Source organism: Glandiceps talaboti, chromosome 8 (genome assembly GCF_964340395.1).
Source record: "Glandiceps talaboti chromosome 8, keGlaTala1.1, whole genome shotgun sequence".
Lineage (NCBI taxonomy): Eukaryota > Metazoa > Hemichordata > Enteropneusta > Spengelidae > Glandiceps > Glandiceps talaboti.
In genome coordinates this window covers 7262865-7283919 of record NC_135556.1, presented here as the reverse complement: position 1 = coordinate 7283919, position 21055 = coordinate 7262865, and the positions used below count along the sequence as shown (strand labels likewise).

General features: G+C 36.2%; 2 protein-coding genes across 2 annotated transcripts; both read right to left on the bottom strand.

Moving 5' to 3' along the window:
- Positions 1-442: 442 nt before the first annotated feature.
- On the bottom strand, positions 443-10307 carry LOC144438483 (uncharacterized). Its single transcript, XM_078127519.1, has 5 exons — positions 10222-10307; positions 4472-4721; positions 3911-3980; positions 2771-3566; positions 443-2428 (listed from the first exon to the last, which is right to left on the bottom strand). Exons 2-5 carry the CDS (start codon positions 4669-4671, stop codon positions 2370-2372), a joined length of 1125 nt encoding a protein of 374 aa, XP_077983645.1. The 5' UTR covers positions 4672-4721; positions 10222-10307; the 3' UTR covers positions 443-2369.
- An 8325-nt stretch (positions 10308-18632) lies between these two features.
- On the bottom strand, positions 18633-19237 carry LOC144438495 (uncharacterized). Its single transcript, XM_078127541.1, has 2 exons — positions 18940-19237; positions 18633-18728 (listed from the first exon to the last, which is right to left on the bottom strand). The coding sequence occupies exons 1-2, from the start codon at positions 19214-19216 to the stop codon at positions 18679-18681; spliced, it is 327 nt and encodes a 108-aa protein (XP_077983667.1). The 5' UTR covers positions 19217-19237; the 3' UTR covers positions 18633-18678.
- Positions 19238-21055: the final 1818 nt, after the last annotated feature.

Below are 21055 nucleotides of genomic sequence, written 5' to 3'. Positions count from 1 at the left end.
AAATGTATATCAAAATTGTCATGGCAAACACAAAGTTTATATTTGGTATGTCATCGATACATAATATCGGGGCTATAGATCAAACGAAGATATAGGTTAATTTTGACGGGAAGAATTCAAACCTAGGAATGACTACGATTGTTAGACAAGTCTGGAAATCTCAACTGGTTGTTCAAGTTTGTGTATGATGATAATTACTTTCATGTGTTAGGGACCGGTCAGTTTTTTCGGCCCGGGGGAAGGGCGGTGGATTTGTAGGGGGTCACCATGTCTTTGAAATTGGCAGTGGGGGGAGGGGTCATCCTGGTTTGTAAATTGTAGATGGGAGGGGGGGGGGGTCATTTTTTTTTGAATCGTGTTGGAATAATTTTATTCAAAGATATATGAAAGGGAAATGACCACCTGTAACTCATATTGGTAGAGAGGATGATAATAGTATTTTTTATTACAAAATTAAAATTTGAGTTGGAGCCAAGCACTACGAATAAAGAAATGCGTGGGAAACGATCAATGTGTAGATGTTTTAATTTACTAATATACCAGCCTCATAATTATGTAACAGTTCTGTTATGATCCATGATCAGTGACTACTATTTCTTAGGCATGCATCAGTATATAGTAAAACATAAGTAAATTTTCTTAAAAACGAAATTATATCACAAAATTTATATACCATATATCCCCCTAAACAAACAAAACTGTCATAATGTAAGATAAAGAAAAAGCTCTCATTGTCATTACATTGCATCGCTATAAATCTGAAATAGAATTTATTTAGAATTTCAAATTCCCTCTCACCTACCAAATTAAAACTACTTCTCACTTGAAAAAGATTGTATGCGTTGTGTTTTTCTTTTCTATTGACAACTACTTCTACTAATTAGTAAAGACATATAAATGTGTTTATTTCACTATACAAGCAAATGGTAAATAATAAAACCGGAAGACATAAAATATACAGTATGGGTAAGAAACAGAAACAGTAGAGTTGTAATATACAGATAAAATTACATAATGAAATAAAGGCTCTTAATTCTCAATATGACGAATCTCCCTTCTGTCTAATTTAAATTTAGATGTTAAAAGTAAACTTGGTATATTGGTTTATTCCAGCTTTATATGGTATACTGATAAACCTTTGCATCTAAACAAACTTAATACATGAAGAATTGAAGCACATTAATGATGTTGACTGTTTTTAAATGTGATATTTCAACCCGTTTTATGAACTTTTGTTTATTTATATTAGCACTTATTTTTACTTTTAGCATTTTATATCATTTTAAAAGTTTTGTTTGTATATTTGTTTATATTTTAGCAACTTTAATGTAGATCGCATTTGATTATATCAAAATAGGCTAGATTTGGTGCTTTACAAGACTAAATAGTAAATGACTCGGATCGCCAATAGCTTTAAATCCCATCACTGATAAATAAGCAAGTAATTAGAATCCAAAGTGACATTGTTATGTTTAATTGTGCCAGACTAATCGATCGTTAGTCATAATTGTGATTTCATTTAGGAGATCCGTGTTGCAACCCCCATCTCGGTTGAAAGTAAGAACAGGCAAACATTGTCATAAAGTGTTTATATTACGGTCAAAATCATTATATCCGGCAGTGAGACCGGTTTTGCAACCCCCATCTCGGTTGAAAAGTAAGAGCAGGCAAATCCAGTCACAAGTTTTTATATTATGGTCAAAATCATTATATTCGACAGTGAATGTGGATATCACGCGTTAGTCTTAGTTAATTAGTGTGACTATTTCCAAACTAATGATAGGCGATACCGTAATATAATACAAGTTTCCCAATACATGTATACCATAGAGAGAACAAGCGGCAGTTTTGTTTTGTTAGTTAACTTACTAACATGAAAAAATAAATGTTAACATAAATACATTACTGTCTGTTCGCAGTCAAATTAAAATTGTAAACAACACAGATAGCTGTCATATACTATGTCAAATAAAATGACAGACTGAAAGAATTCACCAGTACGCTGTTGGCGCTCCAGTTGTCCATTAAAGGGGAACACCACTCCAGGAAATAGAGATATTTTCATAAACTATGGGTGCTGGAGAGTCATTTCATGATGTCACATCATCTACATTTGTGGTTTCAGAGAAGCATCAAGTTGATATGTGCCTTATAATATAAAGTATCTTTTCTATGGGCTATTGCATCATGGGAATCAGCAGCATGTTCGTGAGTTTCCTGAGTGCCTATACTGTACTGCTGAGTGTAAAACAGGAGAGCGCTCAACGATGACTAGTCAAATGATAAAATATAACAAAAATTGTGGTAAAGTTAGTATATGGGAAATGGTGAAAACTATGGCAGCATCATGCCTTTAAAGGTCACACTAGTTACATTATCTGGCAAGTCGTAAACATTCTTTGTGACCTTTCAGTGTCAGACCCAAAGCCTGTAAAAGAAAATAGTAACTTGATTAGTCACTCAAACCAAATGCAATATTTCATGAGTATGGTAGTTCCTATGTTTGATAATATATACAAACGAATTGTATATGTTGTTTAAGCCATATTGTGATTGAAAGTTAAATCCATGATCGAATGCTTGTTCTTGACAACCCTAGTAACCCAATTGTAACCAGACCATTATAGTACTTGTACCAAATAAAGTTGTTTTTTAGTTAATTTCCATGAAAACACCCGAAAGTATTACATACATAATTGTGCTGTATATATATTTCACACACATGTACTATAAATAACTAGTGACGACGAGTTTCGTACAGTTCACTTACCTTCGGACCGTACATCTCCATGGTGTGTTGAGGTAACGTGCCTGTCTCCCGAGTTGAAACCAGAGTCTGCTCCTCTACCATCAACAGGCCCTGGTGAGTCATAAGATGTGTAATTCGGGCGAGGATTGTCAGTTTGGTCATCGGCACGGTAACTTGGAACGCCGCGTGGTACACCCATACCCAGGGTGGGTTCGGCTTGGCCCATCTGCCCCATGTTATTGTAGACTGGAATATTGATTACCGGGTTATAGTTGTGTCCACGCAAATCTTTGCTTACTTCAAGTCGACTCTTCATTTCCGTAACCGTCTTTTCCATAGCTCCCATTTTTTCCATCAGAGAGTGAACCAATTCGTCAGGTTTGTCGGTGCGACTCTTTTCAGCATCATGCTGAATTTGTAAGTTATTTTCCAGTTCCTTGCATTTGGTTTCAAGTTCCTCATTTCTTGATTGTAAGTTCGCGTTGATTCCTTCCTGTGCTCTTTTATCACTTTCCAGAGTATCAATTCTCATTTTGAGTTGAGAAATTTCCTCTGAATTCTTGGATTGTTGCTCTAACACTATGATATCCTTCACCGTGTCATACAACTCAGTGAGTCTGTCAGCCTGTCCTTGATGAATGTCATTATTCGATTCAATCTCAGCTTTCCTGACTCTTTCCATGGCTTCTATCTTCAGTTTTGCCTCTGCTATCTGTTGTTTCAAGATTGCTAGGGTGTCATCAAATTGCTCCATCAATGCAAGACATCCATTTACAACCACTTTTGATCGAACGTTTACCAACGTTTTATCAGTCACCTGTGGTGATAAAAACATGACAACAAAATTAATGTTTATTCTCGTGTGAACATAATCATTGTATGTGCACAGCATGTTCGTCTTGTTGGTAATTAACGTCCTGGTGTAATATGTTTTATTAATTTTCTATTGGTTTGTTTTTCTTTAGTTTTGTGAGGGTTTGGGTTTTTTTCTAAATAGTCTTTTTGAGTGTTTTGTTTTATTTTGTTTGTATGTTATTGTTGTTGTTGTTGTTGTTGTTGTTGTTGTTGTTGTTTTTTTGTTGTTTTTTTTTGGGGGGGGGGCTTTGATTCTTGATCAACATTTCTTTCACTGACTCGTTAAAGTAGTTTCTATAGATTTACCTGGACAGGTTTCTGAATGTTTTCCAAGCTCATGTTAACGATGTTTCTCGCGGAAGATGTCGGACTGTCTCTAATTTGGTAAAAAAACAAAACAATATGAAAATTAAAGTTTGATTTGCTACGTAAGTTTTGAAAATATAACCATATAGCACGAGCTATGTAATGTAAATATATGTCGATACTATTGATTTTGTATATACAAGACAATTAAAGAGTTGTTATTCTCAGAAAATGTATAGCTGTATTGTCATGTACAACTTCATATTATTTTCATAAATTGACAATAGAAATTGTATGTGTATCAACTTTACTGTTCCATTTAATATTTGTTCTGCTTTGTCATTTTTTAAAATGTTTCTTATTTAAGATGGTTTCTATGTTGTATATATACACCTACAAGTACTAATACATTTGTTATTATATATTATATGAATGTTGGTATTTACAGAGTATAACATACGTGCGTGACAACTCTGAGGCTCGGCGTTGCGATGACAAGTTATAGAATAAAAAGGGACAATCCTAAGGCTTTTTACAGACGTACAATAAATCCAACCTTACCTTAGGAGCAAGGATTGACTATTTTCAAAACAGGCAAATGTGCAAAACGTCTTCTCGATCTCCTGATCATGTTGTTGATAGCAGCTGTCAGTTTCGGTTATTGGTCTTTTACACATCAAACAGATTTTCAGCTGAGTCTCGTCAGCGGTGACGATTTGTGATTCCATATTACTTCCTCCAATTTTAACACCAGAGGCCATGCCGCTTTGCCAAGGGTTCAAAGAATGTTACGTATACTAATAGAATGTACCTAAAAGGTAGATTAAATTTGAAGCCATCAATATTGATGAAAAATGAAAGAGATTACAATATAATATAATAAGTATGTATTCACACAGTCATGTATTGTAGACCCTATGTAGGATCTATGATTCAAATCACAACTACCTCACATGCTGATACATCATTGAGTGATATATCCAGGTGTAAACTTTCTCAGACTCTCTATACAGCACCGTCCTAGCGCAGCGTCGCGGAAGAAATAACTCTGTACGGGTTTGCGAGCGCGAACATTCTGCGCATAAACCAGTTAGTAAAGTTTCAAAGCGTGTTTGTAACGCTAAACAAGGCTGAGAAAACCTCTATCGTAGTAATGTTCTTGAACTTGAAAACTCACGACGTGAAATATTAGTCATATTTGAATGACAGGTTTATGTCAGCTGCTTTACTAATGTGTTTCAGTCGGATAAAACGCCTTCCATAAAATATTGATAAAACTATTACAGTATGATGTTAATGTCGACGTATGCCCTCGATGACATTGAAAATTATCTTGAAAAGCAGCCATAGGGGGTTTACTCAACATATATATGCTGAATTACGTCATCGAATAGTTTATGTGTTATTCCTGAATAGCAGGTTTGAGATCTATCTGCCAATAACTTTAACACTGAAGTGACTGTACAGATAAACTGATGAAACATCAGCCGTTGTGGGGTCGGTCTAATTTCCCTTTCCCCAAGGCAGTTGATAATCCCTGACTGATGACGTCAGTACACAGTTTTTCGCCAAGTATGCTTCGTCATGTAGTATTATACGAAGAATGCATTTTCATATGCAGCAAAAATAACCCCGAAAAGAGATAGCAGCCTTATAATTAGGTCTCACACATTGGTCAACCCCTCCCCGGTGAGGGCGGAACGGCACGACGTATCTTACAGACTGGTCTACTCGCAGCCTGTGCCCCTTTAATAATTTTAAACTACATGTATATATTATTGCTATAATAATTGTTAGCATTCCACTGTAGTTAAAATACCATGTAATATATACGACATGGTGTAAGGATGTTTGAGAACGCCAGTTTAATCATCGAGTGTGTAGCGTCCTGGCTCCATATTTCAAGTTTCAGTCGTCGAAAGTCTGTATAGTTCGCAAGGTCAGAAATATAACGTCTCTTTTTGAATTAACAACAGTGGCAGTGTCTTAGTCGCCATGGTTTCACTATCACTAAAAGAGCATGGAGTTGAGGCTTAAACATTATACAACGCTGCAGACTTTGAGGTGAGTGTCCGCATAAGTGAGCAATGCCATTGCGCATGTGCACTGAAAGTGCTATACTCGTATTTCCACGAAGACCGGAATGATTCACAGAATTTCCCAGTCTAAATAAAATTGTTTGAATAAGCGTTATTGACTAGTGGAATTAACGAGCTAGTTCGCGTGTCCTTTTGGCATATAGTTTTACCACCATTCAGTGACTTCACACAATATGGACTACTAGGGGAACTAAGAACCTGCCTGGAAATCGTACACTGGTACATTCATTAGACGCCAATATGAGCGTTTGGATTCAAAAACTGTGTGCATGATTTATCTGGGCTTTCATTATAATGGAGAGCTCTGTATTGCCGTTCACGGTAGATTCATAGGTTGACTTCGCGGTCTGTCATCAGAGAACCACAAGTGTAAATTTCACATTGTTCTTGTGATTCGATGTGATGTGATGTGATGTGATGTGATGTGATGTGATGTAACAGTATGGACCTTCCGCGACGCTATGATATGGTGGAATAAAGTACTTTGGTAGTACAAACGCTACATGGTAAGACTTTATTTGTTACATAGTTTTATATATTGTTAGAGTTTATTCGTAGTTGTAAAGGAAAAGTCTGCATTTATTGGAGGAAGAAACACATACATACATACATACATACATACATACATACATACATACATACATACATACATACATACATACATACATACATACATACATACACACACACACACATACATACATACATACATACATACATACATACATACATACATACATACATACATCCATGCATGCATGCATACATACATACATACATACATACATACATACATACATACATACATAAAAGGGTGGGTGGTTGGGAGGGCTGATTAACGGTCAGACAGACGGACGAACAGACACAATAAGACAAACAGACAGAGATGGAGATCAATTAAACAAAACGAGAGACACCCAGACAGAGAGACACCCATTTGCAATTTAAAACAAGAGGGAGAAGCCTACTAAAGCAATACGTGTAAACTGGCAAAGGAGTTTGGGTGTGAAGATAGGGAATACATTTGTACTGCAGTCAGACATTTATAATAACGGAGTAATTTGATTAGAATAGTTCTTACGCAGTAACTTGCAGTACAGTGTGAAAAGAGATTATGTCATCAGCATATGTTACATTGAAAGCATAGCCAATCATTATTGTCGTCTGAAAATGAAAATAATACTTTCAGAGACAGGCAGTGATAATTACAACAAGAAGAGATGTTTGTAACATATTGTTAGCGTTTATTTTTTCTGATCCGATGTCGATTGAGGGCGCCCGTAGGCGATAAAATGAATGAATATTCATTGTTCGTAGAAAAATGGTCTTTTCTAGGAATTTTTGTTATATTTGGCAATTCAATGGAATCATATTGGTATCTCGAGGGCAAGATAAAGTATGCCAAGGCAACGGGACAATGTCCACACACTGTAATTGTAACAAGACGACCTCTAGTGCATAAACTAAGTGTGCGAAGTTCTATCATGCTTGCCCCTACTGAATGTTGATGACAATAATATTAATAATGTCCATCTATTGCCAGATATATATTTACAAAGATAAATGATAATGATACATTATTACAGGATACTTGAAAAAAAATACTTGGCCGGGGGAATTGGGGGTATTTTAGTAACCAATCGAGTTCAAACCCTGTAAACAGATGAAATACAACGTCTCGGCAGTGACAATGTAGATTGAAAACGTCAAACACACTAAATTTTTCACACTTGAAAAGGGAATAAATGTTTGTTCGCAGCGTCGAACACACTAGCTAAGCAGCCGCGTGGGTCCTGGTAAGACTGTATGATCGTAAACGTACAGTATAGTAAATCTATATGGAGAAATTGACCTCAGCCCACCATTAATTGGAACACATTGTTTATATAAGTGATTTCTACTCCTAACGACTAGTGTATTTGTATGTAACTTTTCCCGAGAACAATTATGATGGTTATGATGATGGTGTTGTTGTTGTTGTTGTTGTTGTTGTTGTTGTTGTTGTTTTAATAAATATTATTCATGATTTCACTGTAAAATGAAAAAAAGCAATAAGGTCATGACAAAGGGAACGAAAATACGAAATATGTCACGTGGTGGTTAATTATACACATCCACAATATTCTATCGATATGTCCGTATTTGGAACGCCTGAAGACTGGAGGGTTGTGCACCCCAGCTAGCCTATTTTGTAATCAGGAACAATGAAGGAGACGGTAAAACTAGGGTGTATTAATACAGGCTATATGTTGATTTCAAAGGGAAATGTCAATCCAAGAAATATGGGTAGTTCTTTTTCATTTGGGTTCTGTAGAAGCATTTCATGATTTCACATTAAATAATTTACACTCAGTTGCCACGAAACACCAAAATGAAACTCTTTTTTTCATCTCTATTGTTCTATTGGTGGAACACTATTGCATCATGGGTCTTACCAGACATGAACATTTATTATTGGATCCACACTGAATATTCAAGAGCTAATAAAATGATCAATTCGATTGCCACTGTTATTTTAACGTAGTGTACCATACAATTCAAATGATTGTACATTTCCAGAATGCGGAGTGGGGGGGGGGGGTTACTGTATAATTCCAAATATAAAATTCTGTGTAGCCTTTGGTGGGGAGCAACGAAAATTCGTGTTTTTATTTCGAAAAGGGGGGGGGGAGGGTCATGAATTATTTTGGGATCGCGAATGGGAAGGGCCTGGGAAAAATGTTTTTTCACAAAATATTTTCTCCTCCGCCTCCCCCCCCCAGTAAATGCTGCTTGTTCCCTAACAATGTACATATATGCTTATTGTCGGGACTCTTCTCAGAAATAACGAATTTCTAAAAGCCGTGTTTCATGGCTATCACTTTCATTATCACTTCAGGCTCGAGGTCGCCAATGGCAATTAATGAATATTCAGTGTTCGTAGAAAATGTTCGTTTCTACTAATCATTATGATAATCGATTCAGTTGGACGATGACGTAGGGTCAACAAATAACAGAAACCAATGACAACACTACATTCGTATAAAGCCAGGTCTCCAAAACAAACGTAAACGTCGGTTTACTACAATTACCACATGTATGAATGTGTATAGTGATTCCTACATGCGAAACTAGCTGTACACCCAACTCGGAAATAATACTCCTCATATGCGGCACTTTGTATACTACGTACGCATTTACAGTGTTACCGATACATTGTGTACATATAACAGTCAAGTTAACGTATGTGTTTGTATGGTCGTTGTGTATAAAACCACCGCGGTCGACTGCGATCTCGTGCTTCGATCATATCACGTCCTGCATAGCGCCATGACGGACGATCACGTCTGAATAGGTACGTACGTACGTACATCACTACATGTATTATATTCGGTCGTCTCTATTTTTATTTTTGTAAAAGATTTTCAATGTCTGGTCCTACTGCCCGTCTCTTATGAACACACATTGTATAAAAGCACACGACTAACTCGAGTAACACTAATCCGTCCGTAGAAAACCGAAAAAAACGCGCTAGAATTACTAGTACGCCACCATGCATCGCCAGATCTCGAGACTGGTACATACAGACACCGCATAAATCGAATTTCACGAGTGAGTCCATAATTCTGCGGAGTGTCAAAATCAATAGGTATATGACTAGTCACAGTCTCTGAATTACAATCGACAAGTCTACAGGAGTGATTTTCTTAATCAAACGGAAAATAGTTATAAATGAGCTCGAGGGGGAAAGAGTTGCTTTAAAGCAATAATCCATGACAATGAGTCATTCACTTCGCACTCATACATAATTGTGTGCCCGCGTACGTACACATACATTCTACTTTACGACGACGCTTCGTTGCGTTAAAATAGCAACTCTTCATTCATTTATAACCAATTACCACACCCATCGAAATAGTCGCTACGGTATTTAAATGATTTCACATGAGATAACAACGTCTACGGTGACCGAAGTGGCGACAAAATTGGAACTCGGCCATTTACAGAGGGAAGAAGGTATAAAAACGCCGGCCGGCTTTTTACAACGCAATGCGAATAACCAACAATTGTATGTGACACTTAAATCAGACTTAGAACACTGATAGGTACCCGGTACCCCCCTGTAGTATACAAATCTACAAATTGTAGACATGCGAAAAACTACACATCTTCCACCCATGATATTTCCACGTCTGCGAAAGGCAGGGAATACGGATAATATCATTTGCCTACCATAAATTTCTGTACTGTCCTGATCAGTGCATTCGCCGACACCAGGAAGTCGAATGACTCTTGTAACCAAAGCAAACAAGACCTAGTCCAGAACATTCTATTATCGAATAAATTAGGGGGTAGTTGGTGGCTAATGTTATTTGCATAGGTGATCATGATCCCTGAATAACGTGTTTCTCAAAAAGAAAGTAATGCAGAACTGAAATGAGTATGCCATGAATACACAACACACATAATTAAAGGACGGGACTTATCTAATTATTCTCGGCATACCATTTTTTTCAGAGGGTTAAACTGGACTTTCTTTCATACTTATGGTACATGCCGCTACCAATATCACGTGTTTATTTATTGGGAATTTCCCTGTTAATGACATCATGGTATAATTATAAGTTAGTTAGTGGAAAATTCTATCATGTCTGATGTGACCATGTCCTTAAACGACCACTAGAGGAAAATGGTCCTTGCATTCTAGAAGGCCGGTTGTCATATTTTCTGGGAAGCATGCATTACTGATATCTATAGTTAGTTATCTTTACCAAAAATTCTCAACAATATCGAAGGGGAAACTATTAATAACAAATACAACCTTTAAAAAACTTTGGAAAACTGTTCATTTGCTTAAAATATCAAGTTTGCGAAGAGGTTTTATTGCTTATATAATAATTTTTAAAACTTAATCTGTAACTTCCTCCATGTCTCTCAAATTTGATAAGGACATAGTAATTCGAAAATTTAAAATGAGTTAAGTCCAAACGTTGTTGTTGTTGTTGTTGTTGTTGTTGTTGTTGTTGTTGTTGTCGTCGTCGTCGTCTGAGATATGAATGTTTTTTTTTAATTAACATATGACATGAGCTTGATGCTCTAGCAAATAGTCTTTCGATGTATCTTTTATAATTTGTATAAGATGATATAAGACCAACACAGGTACTGTAAAACAAATTAGGCGGAAAAACAAATAACTGTGTTTCCGATAACATGGCCTCATAAAATAAGGTAGGTAGGTCGGGATTTTATTTCATTTTATCTTTTTAATTGTTGTTATCTTTGAAAAATATTGCTTCGACGCAAACAAGATGTCCGTCAGAATACCCTTTTGTGATAATGTTGATGAGACATCCATGGGGAAAGAAAACAAACATGCATGAATGTCAAGAAGACAAAAAATGTCTTACATTTTTGTTTTAAATGTTTAAAAACATGTTTAGGGTCAGAGGCTTAAACTATGGTTGGGCGGGTAACCATTTATCGAAAACGCACATTTTTTTTTTATTTGGCCTTATTAAGATATCACAAAGAATATCAACAGCAAATAACGATGAAGAGCGATCATCTCTATTTAGAAAAGGTCGACGTATGTGTTTATAAAAACAATAGTGAATGCATGTGATATTAAACGATCGGATAAGGATGAAAGTGAAAGTTTTGACATCCTTTGACATTTCGATGAAAATGCTTTTGAATATTTCACAATGCTGTTCAAAGAGCGGCAAACATTGGTGGGTGGGTGGGTGGGTGGGTGGGTGAGTGAGTGAGTGAGTGAGTGAGTGAGTGAGTGAGTGAGTGCGAGGAAAAAGGTTTTCGTTGGTATGATAGACGTGATAAATTGATAATGTCATCATAGCCGTTTAGAATTTGGGCAAGCAGTGCTGTAGACTGAAAGATCTGCCGTTGGAGGCGTTCTATCACCCCTTTCTACATTGTACAAACATATTGAGGGACGGGGACGCAGCTCCCCGGGGACGTATTTTACCGTAAGGTACTTAAACGGTAGTTTGTTACTTCAATACTTGTCTGTTACATTACAATTCTGTTCTTTATAGGAAAAGGAGAGCAAACCTTTTTTGTAGATTGTAGATTAGAAATTTTGGATATGATATTAAACTAGTGATTTTTAGATTTATAAAACTATGCGGAGTGCTCTGAAGTTGAGAAACTACACAGCGCAAGCGCAATGGAAATGAAAGTCGACTGAATTCGCGGAATCGCATGATCAATTATATCGATTTAGACTAGGAAAACTACATAATAATCGAATCACTATTGCTTTGTGTATAGTTTGATGTTACATGACGTGAGAGTTTGATATTTAACCATCATGTTTGCAAAAAGTAAATGGGCGACAAAAGGAGCACAAAATATATAATAGGTGTATGGTTTGTCCCCAGCTCGATATCGTGATTTCTACTAGACTGCTAGTGGAGATGTATAGGAGATTCATAGGCAATGAATCAAGATGGATATTAAGAACATAACATTTAAAATGATCAACGATGTACCCGGATCATAGTTTGTGAAATAATTAGCCTGGATATAAAAATGTGATCCATATGTGGTAATCACCACCGACTACTGCTGCAGTGCATAAGGTAAGTATCGTTTTGTGTATCACGTTGGCGTAATATGTCGATCGACGTCTGCAATTTAGATTTTTCCGGCCATTGTTGTTCGGTGTTCTAGTTGGGAAAGAACGAATTCTTAAGCTTGTTATATGTTCATATAGTTTAAATTAGTTCTTTAATTCGTGATTTCACATGTAACAATTGGATATATTAATTAAAGTATGAACTAATGAGCATTGTTGATCAACACGTACATCAACCATTTACCTTTAAAAAAGCTTAAAAAACATCACGACAAAACAATGGATCTATATATATGTATCATATCATGCACAGTTCATTGATAGCTGTACATTGCGAGCCTGGTGTACGTATGTACGTACGTTGATTTACATGGTATGGTGTGGTGTAAGATGAGCAATGATTCACGAAACGTGCCTAAAAAAGCTTAAACTATTAATTTAGTAATATCAGAAAATCCTATCTATGAATCAAGCAACATGCACGGAAAGATTGCATAAATACAAAATATTGTGATTGTAATGTGAAGGAATGTCAGATTGTTATTGGCTTTAAACCGCAGCCTGCGGTGTATTAATAATGTACATGTCCCAGTCTACTGATAAAGTGCCATTACAGTTCCCTTTGGTTATGAATATTCAGTACTTGCAGGAAAATGTTCATTTTCTACGAATCATTAGCATGCACCTTGTCAAACTAGCTAGAGAAAATCAAGTGCTATTTTCCCGGAAATTTGAATTAAATTAGCCCCACAAGTTTTGACTAATAAGCTGTAAATACTAGAGTACGTGTAGTGAGGGTACAACATAAGACCAAATATGATGTAAAGTGAAAATGAAAGTGGATGTCTGTCGGTTAACGAATCGGAGTGAAGGATATAATGGGACAGCGAGTCGCGATCACCCAGGGCAGGGTATGGCCCATCAAAGTCAATGATCGGAAGTACATACCTATTCCTCCAGACTATATATAAGAAGATATTTTTTTCAGTGTGTATTAAGCAAGTTATATTTCAAGACATTCACTACGTCTATAGTATGACCATGGTGTTACTCTGTGTGGCAGGTCTCTATCTAGCTAGTTATAAACATATGCGCAATTCTAAGAATTCCTATTCAACATATCGCCCAATGAAAACCCTAATTTCTCGGTAAACCAAGTCAGGTTCTGATAAACATCTGATCATATCGAATGTGTCGTTGTTTGTTTTCTACATCCATGTATATGTGTGATTAGTTATTCGGTTGAAAAGAAAATGAAACAAAACCCTCGGATGTGCAGGTTACACTTTCTCGTGTCCTAATACTAGAATTATGTTAGATTGGCCTATGCTGAAATGTCAAATGAAATCACACTTCTGAATTCATATTTTCATCAATGTCGTGTTTTAGTTAGCGTTTTGGTACCATATAGTGATATGGGACTTGGTTATTGAAAATGCAGTAACGCGTCTCATCATAGATCCATACCATGACCCCATCACCGCAGAAACAAATATCACCTCCGTCGATCATGTGTTATATGATCGTCATACTATTTGTATCATAAGTTATTATGTCGTGGGGTGGTAAACTGTAAGTCAGTAGGTGTTTTCCACGTTATTTATAGTATAGGTATAGGTACGTACGTAGAAACAGTCTGTTTGTCTACCCTGTTAAACCTCGAAAGTTTTGAACAACATAAGCTGTAGCAACCGTGAAATCAAGAACTGTGATTGGCGTATGATTAAACATTCTGATGATCTGGAAACGTCAGTACCTGGGCACCAGTATGTTGGAAATGTCTGATCATTGGCTAGATAGCGAGATAGGGGTCTAAATTTGCTGGAGTGTACGTATCGACAGGTGAACGTTAACGAATAGTGTAGTACGCAAAGTGAGCATATAGGCAGTGAACTGTGTTTGCTGCTGGAAATATCAGAGCTACAAGTGGGTAACTCACTTTTGAATAAATCTCTTTCTTTTACTTCAACTTGGTGAAATTTGTTTGGATTGTTATGTCCTTATTTGTTTGGTAGGTAGGTCTACCAAAATTACAATACGATCACGTGTTAGCGTTCACTTATAGATTGAAATTGTTTAGCTAGCCTGTTCTAATTTATAACCAAACGAGTAGTGAAGGTTACATACACAATGTTACCTCACTTACTTGCATGAATCATTAAATGAACTCAATGACACAACACCGTCGTGAGCAATCGTACCTCCTTCAATTGCAAGATGTAGTGGTCATCTATCCACTAAGTATACTAGTACCATTAATGGGGTTGTCAAAAAAATAATAACGTCCACCGACTCCTTCCCAGTACTAGTCCAAATGGTGTCGTGGAAACGCAATCCGACAGGTCAGACTCCAAGTTGACTCATCGAGTTTTGTAACGCACAAACAAATGCTTCTCCAAACTAGGTTCCAGAGTCATTGAGAACACACCAACCTCTTTAAACTACACACAGTTAATTGGGCAGACGTGATATATCCACCGCGGTTGTAAAAAACAGAGAATAAGGCCAATATATGCTTATCGTTACATGCATTTATGGATCTACACACATAGAGACCTAGTGGCTATATGATTGTGCACGCGACAAGCGTTGTAAGCTCTGTCAAGACATCGCCGAAAATATACCTCAACTGATTGGTTAATATAAATAGTTTTGGGGATTTTCCTCTGTGACTCACGATTCCGAAATAACTACCATGCTGTAGTGAAGAAAATAATGACTCTCACAGTTTTTGATAATTTTGTTGATTTGAATTAATATATTTCGTTTATATATAGAATTTGACCTTGAATTTAAATCGTGTTTGTTTACAATATATATATAGTGGCTATATGATTTTTCCTATATATATATATATATATAGGAAGTCAGTGGTAAGATTTATCCGTAGCACAGTGCTCGATACGTCTGCATGCAGAGCGGAGTATATGTTGAGGGTAGAAGAAAATCAAGAAGGTTTTTCGTCTCTACAAGCCTATTTCGTGAGTAAATCACTCGTCGGGAGATGCTGATGTACTGAATATTCGAAAATCCCTACTTGATTTTCTTCTACCCTCAACACACACACACACACACACACACACACACACACACACACACACATATATATATATATATATATATATATATATATATATATATATATATATATATATATATATATATATATATATATATATATATATATATATATATATATATATATAGGAAGTCAGTGGTAAGATTTGTCCGTAGTACAGTGCTCGATACGTCTGCACGCAGAGCGGAGTATATGTTGAGGGTAGAAGAAAATCAAGTCGGGTTTTTCGTCTCTACAAGCCTGTTTCGTGAGTAAATCACTCGTCAGGAGATGTTGATGTACATCAACATCTCCTGACGAGTGATTTACTCACGAAACAGGCTTGTAGAGACGAAAAACCCGACTTGATTTTCTTCTACCCTCAACATATATATATATATATATATATATATATTATATTTAACTTGGCCTACTAGGTAAGTGTTTAGTATTTATCATATCAGTTAAATATGTCTATACCATTTGATGTGTATGGTATATTATTTATAAGGTCTTGGAAAAAAACATAACTTTTTTTGATATTCGTTAAAGCCAATATTCTTTTACTTTTATCAATTTAACTCGACCTTTAGCTTTCTAGACAAATTCAAAGGTCGTCGCAACCACCAGCATTAATTCAGCCAATTCAATTTCTTCTTGCTTGATTTCTGAATGAATTAAACAGAAACGTGTAAATAACTTGAAAAATTCTCTCTTTACAAAAACAATGAACAAAATGTCACCCATTTACGCCGTTTAATGGTCTCTAATAAATCATTACAATAGCATGATAAAGAAAGACGTACATAAGAAAGAACGCTCCTACATTCTACAAACTACCCATAACCATTACCTTGAATCTACATGTATATTACCAAAGTCAGTTACTTCACACTTATCCAGAACTACAGTGATTATATATGCTGATTTTTCAATATTTGACCCAAATAATAAACCGTTGATAACCAGATAAAAAATAAAATGTCCCAAATACGTAACACTGAGCACAGTTTAAACTAAACGAAATTAGGGTGAACAAAACAAAAATTCGCCACCACTAAAATTAAAACCGACACAAATAACAATTTAGTGAAGGCCAAATTATTTGATTTTACATATTATGTAGAACCTACATTTGAAATAAGCTTTACGTAGAGACTATGTCTGGCAACAAGTGTAATTTTATTTCACAATCAAAACCACATGGTTCAGGTAACCTATTCTTTTATTATATTAAATTCAACTAATTGTTTTCGATACGAACTAATTAATTTGGCGTCATTCCCCTAGGTGTAAGTGCCGAATAATTTATCGATGTTTGGGCCAATTTAATTTGATGTTTTCACCATCAATCATAGTTCTATAGTTACATAGTTCCATTCTGAGAGTTAAGCCTTCTGGGCCTCTGACGTCAGATCTGAATAGATTCCAGTTTGAGCGCACACACACACACAATAATCCCAATATGAAGTACCAGCTTCTGAGTTGTACTTGCTGTATTTTCCATCCCAGTGAGTGTCAAGTCTTCTTTCAAAAGTTTGGGTGGTTCCTGCAGTAACAATACTAGGTGGAAGTTTATTCCAGGTGTTGACAGATATGTTGATGAAAAAGTATTTCCTGATGTCCCTTTTCGCATGTTCGTTGTAGATTTTGTATTGTGTCCCCTCGTGTCATTAGTGTTGAATTTGATGAGAGGTCGGTGACCTGGGTGTCGTATTTTCCAGAGACAATCTCATAGATTTCTATCATATCCCTTCGTATAGCCTACGATATCTCAGTGTTGGTAACTGTAGTTTCTGCAGTCTATTAGGACATGAAAGTACTTTAAATCCTGGTATCAATTTCGTTGCTTGTCATTGAACCCCCTCTATAGCTACTATGTCCATTTTAAGGTGCGATGTCCAATCATGATGAAATATATTTTCCTATTTATCAATATTTTAACTTTGAGTTCAAACGTTGCTCATTTTCCAACCCTCACAGAAATAATTTTTTTAACCCTTCCCGGGGCCCCATGCAGTCAGTTTCAATGCAATGTGTTGACTACTGTAACAAAATACATAATCCTACTGTATGATCACATCATTGTATCACCACAATGGCAATATTTTCAAATAGTTTAGCGTCAAATATGAGCATCAAATGCATCAAATATGACTCTAATGGTATATTTCTCTTATCCCTTGTATTCTCTAAAGGATAAAGTAGAGCAAACGATAATTGTTCAGTATTCTAGAAATCGAGGTTTTCCCTTTCACAAACAAAAATTCGATATCGCAAGGCTACTTTGAACTATGAACACTGTGTGGCCATGCTTAATGTTTTGAAAACAGAGCAGTTATGTCACATGTAAGTCTTTTAACTTACCTCGTGACTTAATGAATTTCATCTCTGACGAGAGTCATGATAAGTCACTTTGTAAAGTAAAAGTAAAACTTTGTCTTGTTGCCAGAACAAGGTACATAACACCTCTTTATGTTTAATATTACTCTTTTCAGCATTGAAGTTCACTAAACTTATTTTAAATGCTACTGTACATACAATGTACTCAATTCAATTCGAAAGCGGACACGACAAGCATAGTGTGCATGCATATCACCACTTGTGTAAAAAGAAATAACAAGTACTAATCTATGTTGTCTTAGTTCAAACACTTGGCAATTGGTAGCTACTAGAGATAAATGCAACTAATACAGGATTCTTAGATAGATCAACATATTATTAGATCACGCCTTTGTTAGCTCCTGTTTGTAAGCAAGTAGAACAATGGCAAATTTTACATTAATGTTGATACAATATGCCAAACTTTCTAATATGATATTTCTGGATCGTAACACTACTCCGTCTTTGAACTGAAAGTAGTGTCCCACTTCTTTGGAGTACCAACAGGAGGAAACAAAGAATGTGACAAATAAAGCATACTGTGAAACACGTCTCGAAATGTATCATATGTTTACATCACAATGTCAAACACAGACGATAGACGTTCTTCTTTTCCTAATCCACCGGGAAATTGATTGCAATAGACGGGGCGCTATGGACGTTTAGTTGAGAGATTAGAGATGTCGGGAGCCTTCGTTTCATCTGGAAGCAAAATAAGATCATGTTACTTATTACTTCTTACTTGATGCATTTTTGAGAACAAATTCTTAATTACATAAATCATGCTTGTCTTTTTTGTTCATTTAATACATGTGCATATAATGTCAAGGGTTTAATATTCATTTATTTAAAAATTAAGATCAAGTTGGATCTGTAAAGCCTTGAACGATCCTGTACTTACACCATTACTCACCTGGGTCCGATTCCATGACACTTCTGGACAATCCTGAGTCAATATCGCTGTCAAGGACACAACCTTTCTCGGAATGATTCATGCCTTGGGTGGTTCCTCTGTGACCTGCAATATCAGTTAGGCATTCCACCGAGCTTGGAACGCCAACGTTGTTGTTGTTATTGATGACAACCACTGGCTGACGTTGCTGCTCATGTTCTGCCTTCCGCATCTTCTCCGACATAGACCGAATTTCATCTTCAAACTTCTGCCTGAATCTCTCCATTTCTTCCTTCATGTTCCGTAGTTCTTCATCCCTTGCTTTGTCTCTAGCTTCGAGTTCAGTGATTCTGGCTCGCAGCTCACCCATGACGTTACTTTCTGGTCTTTGAGGTGCATATTCCGGTGGAACTAAACTACGAATACCCAACGCACCTGTCTTGTTGATTTGCTCGAGTTCATCTTCCAGTTGCTCTCGAAGAACTCGAAGTCTCTCTTGCTGACTTAACGAAGGGTGTAGAGCATTATGTGTTTCAGCTATCTGCATCGTTAATGAAGAACATTTAGTTAATAACGAGGAGATATATCCATCAATCGATCCTGCTACCCACCTATAGCTACCCACCAGTCAACCATCCCTCTATCTATCTATCCTTCTGTCTATCAGTCACCCCGGCATTCATCTGTCTTTCTGTCCCAATTATCGACTAATAACCTAACCAAGTACAAGTAATAAGTCTCGGCTGTAAGAACAAACACTTTATTAAATAAAAGTCCCTCTGTAAAATCGACTATGGAACATATTCATATCAGGCAACAAAAATTAATCACACTTACTTCCATTGGATTCAAAGAAGCCTGATCCTCGTCACAATTGGGCTCATCCAAAGATGTCCCATTACTAGAAAAATAAGGAACGATAATTTTTATATTAATTTCGAAATTGTAAGTTACACTTTAATGTCATGGTTTTTATTTACTTTGACAAAGGTAGAAAGTGTTATTCACAACTCTTATATTCTAAAATACAGCCATTTTTTCCCTCTCCAAACAGAATGGACTACCAGAATAGATGAGACTGTATGTATATATGTTCATGTTTAATCCACCTTATAGTAAAACGGTAAAATCAAACATCGGTAACCAATTCATCCACTTAATTGACAAGCACTTCCCTAGAGGTTCTAAACTGCACAAAATATTTCACAGATACAACGTCAAAGTGAGCTATAGCTGCATGGAGAACATGACATCTATTGTAACAGTTAAAGCACACAATAAAAAGATAATGGAAAATCGAACCCGCGAAGAACGCAGTGAGCGTAGCCTGTAACTGTCGAATTAAGCGAATTAAGGATATGTACCCCCTTGGAGGAAAATGCCAATCCAGTAATATCGTGTACAGTGCCAATGTTAAGACCAAGGATAGCAACAAGCAATACATTGGTTTAACGGATAACAGTTTTAAACTCCGACATGCAAACCACAAACAATCCATCACCAATGAGAGATATCACAGCTGTACTGATGAGCTATCAAAACATATCTGGAACTTGAAAAGGAAAGGTCAAGAGTATACCATCGACTGGTCTGTCATCACACGCGCACCATCCTATTCTAGCTGAGTGTTTCAAAGCGATATGACCTCTGTCTGGCAGAAAAGCTATGTATCATCTACGCTGACAAATCCAATTTATTATAACAAACTATCTGAATTAATATCAAAGTGCCGACATCAAAATAGATATGTACTGACTAACTTTCACTATGGCGCCCATATCACGTGAAATGGAATCTTAGAATTTTTGAACTTTAATAGTAAAACATCACTAACTGTAACGTTAGTCGTCTGATGATTGCGAAAGCATGAAACACTGTGTAACGGCTCCTGCGTATCTTACTTGATACTGTACTATTATTATTAGTTATATATATATATATATATATATATATATATATATATATATATATATATATATATATATATATATATATATATATATATAACTCGGTGAGTATCAATCTGCTAAGACAGTGCTCTATACCGCAGTGGCAGTTGTCTGATGATCGCACTATGCTTGAAACTCCGAGTTACAACCAAGAAAGAGTTCCAGAACCACCAAATATATATATATAT

Excerpts from the sequence above, each read along its gene's own strand:
- LOC144438483 (XM_078127519.1), bottom strand. The coding sequence starts at position 4,671 with ATGGCCTCTGGTGTTAAAATTGGAGGAAGTAATATGGAATCACAAATC. Across the intron at positions 3,567-3,910 it reads ACATTCAGAAACCTGTCCAG|GTGACTGATAAAACGTTGGT; the intron begins GTAAATCTATAG and ends TTATCACCACAG. Across the intron at positions 2,429-2,770 it reads TGGAGATGTACGGTCCGAAG|GCTTTGGGTCTGACACTGAA; the intron begins GTAAGTGAACTG and ends TTTCTTTTACAG.
- LOC144438495 (XM_078127541.1), bottom strand. The coding sequence starts at position 19,216 with ATGAAGGAAGAAATGGAGAGATTCAGGCAGAAGTTTGAAGATGAAATT. Across the intron at positions 18,729-18,939 it reads TGTCATGGAATCGGACCCAG|ATGAAACGAAGGCTCCCGAC; the intron begins GTGAGTAATGGT and ends TTTTGCTTCCAG.